The sequence below is a fragment of the Pollachius pollachius genome (genome assembly GCF_949987615.1).
Source record: "Pollachius pollachius genome assembly, chromosome: 6".
Taxonomy (NCBI): domain Eukaryota; kingdom Metazoa; phylum Chordata; class Actinopteri; order Gadiformes; family Gadidae; genus Pollachius; species Pollachius pollachius.
Genome location: NC_136939.1, coordinates 2546845 through 2554344, shown reverse-complemented (window position 1 = coordinate 2554344; position 7500 = coordinate 2546845). Strand labels below are relative to the sequence as shown.

The following is a 7500-nucleotide window of genomic DNA, read 5'->3' as shown; positions in this document are numbered from 1 at the left end:
CAAGAAAAGGAAACATCAACTCCTCACCTATCCATCATCAGCGGTTCAAGGAAACCGTTTAGTGAACAAGTAGCCGCTGCAGGCGTCCGCGGACACCCGGGTTCCCCGCTTCACTCAACCGGGTTAACTGCTTCACCCAACCCATGAAATTGTGACTAAACGAGGAGACCAACGAGGAACCCGATCAGATCGGGTCGATATGCAGTAACCCAGCCCCGGCCGGCCCGTGCTGTGACCCCCGGTGAGAGCCACCATGGGACACCCGCCCCTGGAGTTCAGCGAGTGCTACCTGGACAGCCCGGAGTTCAGGGAGACCCTAAAGTGCTACGAGCTGGAGCTGGATAGGACCAGCCGGTTCCTCAAGGAGGTCATCAAGGATGGGATCAGTGTCATCAACTCCATCAAGGGTGAGGGCACACATGTGGACCGTTCAGTCTGCTGGAGTTTGAATTGTCATGTTGTTGTTGTTGTGTGGAAAAGTGACTGAGGCCGAGGGGTTGTCGGTGCTATCCCTCGGGCCTTCCTACAGTCGGTTAGCTATGGTGTTATAATGACAGGGATTCGTTCCTCTGTGGGGGGGGGGGGGGGGGGGGCGTCCCGGCAGCAGATGGATGACGGGGTGCAGGTAGCGCGGTGGTGTAGAGCAGTCACCCCTTTGGTTCGGTGTGGAGATGTGAGGTCATGTGTTTAGTGTTGTGAACCTTTCCCCTCGACCCTCACACATTCCTTCCTTGTATCCACACCGCCAGCCTGCAAGTCTCTGCACACTCTGTCTGTTGATCTAACAGCCTACTGTACGCACTGTCTGTCGGTCTGTCTGTGTCTGTGGGTCTATATGTCTGTCTGTCTGTCGATCTGTCTATATATGCGTGTTATCTGTCTGCTTATCCGTCTCTTCTCTGTAGGTTTGTCTCTCTGCCAAACTTTCTATCTATCTATCAATGTCTGGTCATTCTATTTCGAAAGAGCTATATCGGGACGGATAATAAACATTACATCATGACTTTACTTTGTACATTTCCAAAACACTGCAGTTCCAACATTAAATCAAGAAAGAATAACATTCATTGAAACGTCAGAAGTAAAATAAAAAACACAATAAGATGTAATAAATGGTCTCTATAGAATATTTCAATTTAGGTAAATAGCAAATGGACTCAAAGCGCTTTACGATTATTGCCTAACATTCACCCATTCATACACGGCGTTGTCTGCGTGCAAGGCAGCAGCCAGCTCTTTGTGGGGGTTAGGTGTCTTGCTCAGAGACAACTTGACACAGGGATCGATCTCGCTACCTTTCAGTGGCCAGTCAATCCACTCAACCTTCTAAGCCACTACCTTTGACACAGTTGACAGTCCTTCTGTTGTTTTAATGTAAGGGTTTTCTTTTGTTCTAGGGTCCTTTAAAGACTTATATGACGGCACACTATACAGTACACACATTTGTTCTATCTCTTGTTTCTATAATATTGCAATTGCACTTTGGTTAGAATTAGCTTAATGCGTGTAATGTTTACTACACCGAGCTGTTGAAGTGATGAATACAAAGCACTCGCTCCATGTGTTGGTGGACTGTTGACCTTAGCATCTTTTTAATCAGTCCAGTTATACAACAATTACATATGGATAAAGCAACAGGGAGGTATCCAGTCCAGTAAAGAGTGACATCATTGTGTTGGTGGAGTGACATCATTGTGTTGGTGAAGTGACATCATTGTGTTGGTGAAGCGTGACATCATTGTGTTGGTGAAGCGTGACATCATTGTGTTGGTGAAGCGTGACATCATTGTGTTGGTGAAGCGTGACATCATTGTGTTGGTGAAGCATGACATTGTGTTGGGTAAAGCGTGACATCATTGTGTTGGGTAAAGCGTGACATCATTGTGTTGGTGAAGCGTGACATCATTGTGTTGGGTAAAGCGTGACACTGTTGTCTGGTTCCAGGTTACTCTCTGGCGGTACAGAAGTTCTCGCAGACTCTCGGCGTCTTCCAGTTTGACTTCATCGGAGATTCGCTCACAGACGACGAGATGAACATCGGTGAGTTAACCCATACTAACTAACTAACTAACTGTTAGACAGTCGTCGCGCCTTCCAAGTATGGCTCGAGCAGTCAGAACTGGAGCCCCAAGAAACAAGCGGTTCTGTTGTTGTTGCAAAAGGTTTGGCCTGGATTAGATTAAGGGCAACTCTGCAAAGTGCTTCCTGAATACAACATCACAGCGCACCACTTTGACAAAAGTGCCCGAGACACTCAGTGAGACGATCTCTATCACTTCAACTGTTCACTTCACTGTCAGTGCAGACGCTTCGAGAACACTCTTTCACTTCACACATAACCTAAAGGGGAGGAGACTACAACATCTGGCTAAGGAAGTCATGTCATATTATATCTGGTTCATCACATCTGGTCCCGTTAGCGTGAGAGATAGGGCAGTATATATTTAGAGATTGTAATTTAGTACGTAATTTAGTAAGTAGTTCACACATTCAGAGCTGTCGGTTAGTTAACTTTGTTCCTACCCCAGTAATACAACATATCACTCCTTAATTAATAACACATGTCTAATGAGTGAGTGAGTCAGACTTCTGTGGGGATGGGTGTGAGTGTCATGGGACAGGACATTCTGAGGTGGGGTGTTGGAATCCAGCCTAAACGTTGTGGTTTCCCAAAGTCCACAGTCCACCTGTATGTTCAAAATTGTTTCGTTTCCCAATAAACGTGGTAACATGTATTTTATGACATGTTTCATCTATGCCATTTTGTCACCGTCACATAAACAAAGCCATCACTTAGAGAAAACAGGAGGGAAACAGGAGGTTCACTTTAAAGGCATCTTACATATCTGAATTCACTTTAAGTTCCTGTGTGTGTGTGTGTGTGTGTGTGTGTGTGTGTGTGTGTGTGTGTGTGTGTCCGTCTACAGCTCAGTCCTTCCAGGAGTTCGCTGGTCTTCTACAGGAGATCGAAGACGACCGCATGATGCTGGTGAGACCCCCCCGACCCTCCCTTCAGAACACCCCTCCTCCCTTCACCCCCCCCCTCAGAACCCCTTACCTCAGCCCCCTCCCCCCTCTCCTCCCAGAGTGCCCCCCCCCCCCCCCCCCCCCCCCCCCTCACTTCAGACCCCCCCTCCTTCCTTCAGACCCCCCATCCTCTGGAGAGTCGCATGAACATGAAGATAGTTAGAAGAAATCCCCCCTTCCTCTTTCCTGCATGTTGTGTAGAAGCACTGCTGGTGAACGACCCGGTTCCTCTGTCAGGCTGCAGTCCGGCGTTAATGTAGCCTCTATTCTCCCCCCACTTCCTGTTTTGTCCGCTGGGAGCAGAAGTGCTGCATTGACAGGTCTATTGTGTTGAGTGGAAGCAGTGGTTCCTGTTAGACGGGTCCGGATACTCGCACTCTTAAGTATCCGGACGTGAGGCTGGCATCACATGCCAGCCTCACCCCTCACGACCTACTGAAACCCAGGGCTCTCTGGGGCACTGTGTGTGTGTGTGTGAGTGTGTGTGTGTGTGTGTGTGTGTGTGTGTGTGTGAGTGTGTGCGTGTGTGTGTGGTTTGCAGATGTCTGTGTGTGGTATGCAGATCTGTGTTTGTGTGTGGTGTGCAGATGTGTGAGTTGTGTGTGTTCTCTAACAGAACACAGAACTGAAACCTCTTCTCGTCGGGTTCCTTCAGGTGCAGAACGCCTTCGATCTGCTCATCAAGCCTCTGGAGAAGTTCAGGAAAGACCAGATAGGAGTGACCAAGGTGAGGTCCGCAGTCACCGGTCCATATCTGAACACGAGTCACACATCTGAACGTCTTCACGCCTCCCTGACCTTGACACAAGTCCATTTCTTAACATCCTCCCACCTCCCTGACGGAGACACATGTCCTGATCTGAATATCTACACGCCTCCCTGAGATGAAAGCCTTGTGATTTCATCACCGTGTTCACTGTCACCCTCCACGGTGTCTAAGTGTTCTCATGAGTCCTGAGTCCTTCTCTTCTCTATAAAGGGGGTGGTTCTGCTCTCTGCAGTGACACGTTACCTATTGGTGGGAATGTGTAACCAGCAGGTTTACTTTAATGACCAATCACAGGCCTGGCTCCCTCCCTCCCTCCCTTCTCACACTGGCTTGAGTGACAGGTAAACAAGTTCCGCGGAACACCCTTAGCTCAGCCTCCTCTGTCATGTGACCGGGGTCATGTGACCGGGGTGACTCCACCGGGGTGGAGGCCAACAGTCCACTCCTGGCAGAGTCAACACACCATTGGGTTCAGCCGGAAAACACTTTGTTACCGCGCTGTGTCAACATCAGCACACGCTGCTGCTGGTCGCCTGGCAACCACCGCTGAGAACGGAGTTCTGTTCTGTTGCCCTCGACTCAACCTCTTCCATCCCATACACTCCTGTTCTAATCTATTCTATTCTATACCATGTTATTACACAGTCTTTTTTCTAGTATAGTCCGCATTCTATTTATCCAACCCAGTCTCTCCTAGTCTACTGTATTCTATTCCATCGCGTTCCATTCTATTCTATTCTATTCTATACCATGTTATTACACCAAGTCTTTTCTAGTATATTCTTTATTCTATTAATTCAACCTAGTCTAGTCTACAGTATTCTTTTCCATCTCGTTGCATTACATTATATTCTATCAGCATTTAAAGATATAATAATATTATGATGATAATATAATAATTTAATAATATTAAGTCTGTCTTGGCTTTTTCTTCATGTAGAAAGAAACTGTCATGACAGACGTATTGAATCCAATTCAAACATGGCCTGATGTTTATTTTGTGTTCCTAACGCGGGCAGCCTTTGGGTCTACCTCTGACCTTTGACCTCTCCTCTCCGTTTGACCCTCAGGACAAGAGGAAGAAGTTTGAGAAGGAGAGCGAGAAGTATTATTCCCAGCTGGAGAAACACCTCGCCCTGTCCGTCAAGAAGAAGGAGAGTCTTCTGCAGGAGGTGGGTGGACCAGGACGGTCTAGTGGTGGCGGTCCAAAGGTTCTGGGTTCGATCCCCGACGTCCACAGTCCACCTGTTGGCATCCTAGAGCAGGATGACCCCTCACCCGCCCTGCTCCTCCTAGGCCCCCGCCGTCTGGGTGATCGAACCGTCCCGGCCCTCTCTACTTCCTGTAGCACCTGTACCCATTAGCATCGGTCGACAGGATAACCGTGTACCGGTTCAGCTGCAGAGACTTTAGGGAGCGGATTAATGCCAGGAGTGTAAACCGAGACAAACAGCACCGTCCTCATATTGGGTCCATGTGCGTCAGGCCTCACTACAGAGTTTGTGGACAAAGAGTGAATCACCACACAAACACTTGACTAATCGTCTTATCTCAGAGACCAAAGTGCTCTGTTGCCGTTGCAGATTTCGAGACTCCTCAGCGGATTGGAGCAAGCCGATGTTATTCATCGTAGCAGATGTTGTAGTGAAGCCAGGAGAGACGGCTTCGCCGTTGTGACCATCCAGACCTTTAACATCATGAAGTTAGTCACTGCGGAGGAGGAGGGAGGAAGCTCTGATAAGAGAGTGTGTAGCTAAACAGGGTAATTACTGCTCCTAAACTAGATGTTGTCAATGGTAAACGGTCTGCATTGATACCGTGCTTCTCTAACCAGTGGCCACGCAAAGCGGTGTACAATATTGCAATAACATTCACCCATTCATGCACGCATTCACACACTGATAGAGTCGACCACGCAGGGCGACAGCCAGCTCGTCGGGAGCAGTCAGGGTGAGGCGTCTCGCCCAGGGGACACCTCCACAACCAACCTGCTCTCCCTCCCGAGCCACGTGCCACCCGTGTTGTAGCATGCATCTGGGAGCCCTTGTCTGTTTCTATCATGCTATATTTTTCTCAATGGGTGTTTTTTTCTCCATTCTATCGTCGTGTAACCTTGTAGTGGCTGTTAGCATCGCTCAGCATCTTATCCTGGCTATCTGTGTTGTGTACTGGGGAATGGGTTACCCTTGTTTCTGTGAACATCCTTATTGTACCGACAGAGATCTATAATTTCCCTTTCTTCTGACAAATAGCCTTATTGTAAGTCGCTTTGGGTGTAATGTAATGTATTGGGGGACTGCTATGTTAAATAAAGGCCGAATAACACTTAAAACGACAGCGTCCGCTCGACAACCACGGAGTAAAGCTCTCCTTCCTCTCTCTCCTCGTGGCTCCCAGGCGGACGATGTCCTGGACAAGGAGCGGGCCACCTTCTACGAGTCCTCTGTGGAGTACGTCTACCAGGTGCACCAGGTGCAGGACCGCAAGAAGTTCGATGTGGTGGAGCCAGTGAGTTCCTTACCCTCTCTTCCTCCTCGGCTCTTCCTCTTATTCTCTCCCTCTTCCTCTTTCACTCTCTTGCCATGACCGCCGCCGTCGGATCAGCGAGGTTCAGGGAGCAAAAAGTGCAGAGTCCGTTTTGTCTGGGTCCGCATTGGGGTTGCGAAACATGACCAAGTCGGCCGGCGAAGTAGGAAACGGAATCGACAGTTCTTTAGGAACCTAACTGACATTAGTCTGTGGGGTCAGCGGCACCACTCCTGCGATGAGGGAGGGGGGGTTAAGTTCACAACATGACGGCACACAAATGCAGATTGCCCACGGCAGTCTGCAGTGATCGCCGCAGCAACGCCTGATTTGGCCCAAACTTCCAATTTCGACACACTTCCATGGAACGACCCTGGGTTAGTTTGGAATGGGATTTTAAAATCGTAAGCATGTCTATTAATAATTCATTTCTAGTGTCTAACTGTGAATGTAATGATTCAGAAACTCAGCTAGTTTAATCCGTCTAATAACATTGGGCTAGGCCAGGGACGCGTGGGTTTGTTGAGTCAGGAACTCTCATCACGGTGCACCGGTTCAGCAGACGATGATTTTCATTGCTACTTACGCAGTAGATCCATTAATCCCGGGTAATATTTCTAGGGATATTACATACATATATACATTAGTGATCCGCCAGAGTTCAGATCCACCTCTGCTGCCTTGCTCAGGGGCTGGGGCAGCGGCGGCCTTAACCCGTCTCCCTCCCCCTGTAGGTGCTGGCGTTCCTCCACAGCATACTCACCCTCAACAACCTGACGGTGGAAATGACCCAGGACTTCACCCCCTACAAGCAGGAGCTGCAGCTCAGCCTGCAGAACGTACGCACGCCGCACTCACCCCTTCACACGCACTCTGATTCACTCACCCCTTCACACGCACTCTCTATCACTCTCACCTTCACACGCACTCTTCATCACTCACCCCATCACACTTAGACTCATCACTCACCCCATCACACTTAGACTCATCACTCACCCCATCACACTTAGACTCCTCACTCACCCCTTCACACTAAGACTCATCACTCACCCCTTCACACTTAGACTCGTCACTCACCCCTTCACACTCACTCTTCATCACTCACCCTTTCACACTCAGACTCCTCATCACTCACCCCTTCACACTTAGACTCATCACTCACCCCTTCACACTTAGAC

At 48.9% G+C, this 7500-nt stretch overlaps 1 protein-coding gene across 1 annotated transcript in view; it reads left to right on the top strand.

Annotated features, from left to right (window-relative positions):
• ophn1 (oligophrenin 1) overlaps nt 1–7500 on the top strand; it is a 29905-nt gene that overhangs the window by 228 nt on the left and 22177 nt on the right. Inside the window, exons 1-7 of the mRNA XM_079737938.1 lie at nt 1–407; nt 1945–2040; nt 2928–2989; nt 3683–3754; nt 4867–4968; nt 6194–6304; nt 7057–7161. The exon at nt 1–407 is cut by the window's left edge and continues 228 nt beyond it. Of these exons, the coding sequence (XP_079594064.1) occupies nt 254–407; nt 1945–2040; nt 2928–2989; nt 3683–3754; nt 4867–4968; nt 6194–6304; nt 7057–7161 (702 nt within the window). The 5' untranslated portion in view covers nt 1–253. The remainder of the gene's footprint in view (nt 408–1944; nt 2041–2927; nt 2990–3682; nt 3755–4866; nt 4969–6193; nt 6305–7056; nt 7162–7500) is intronic.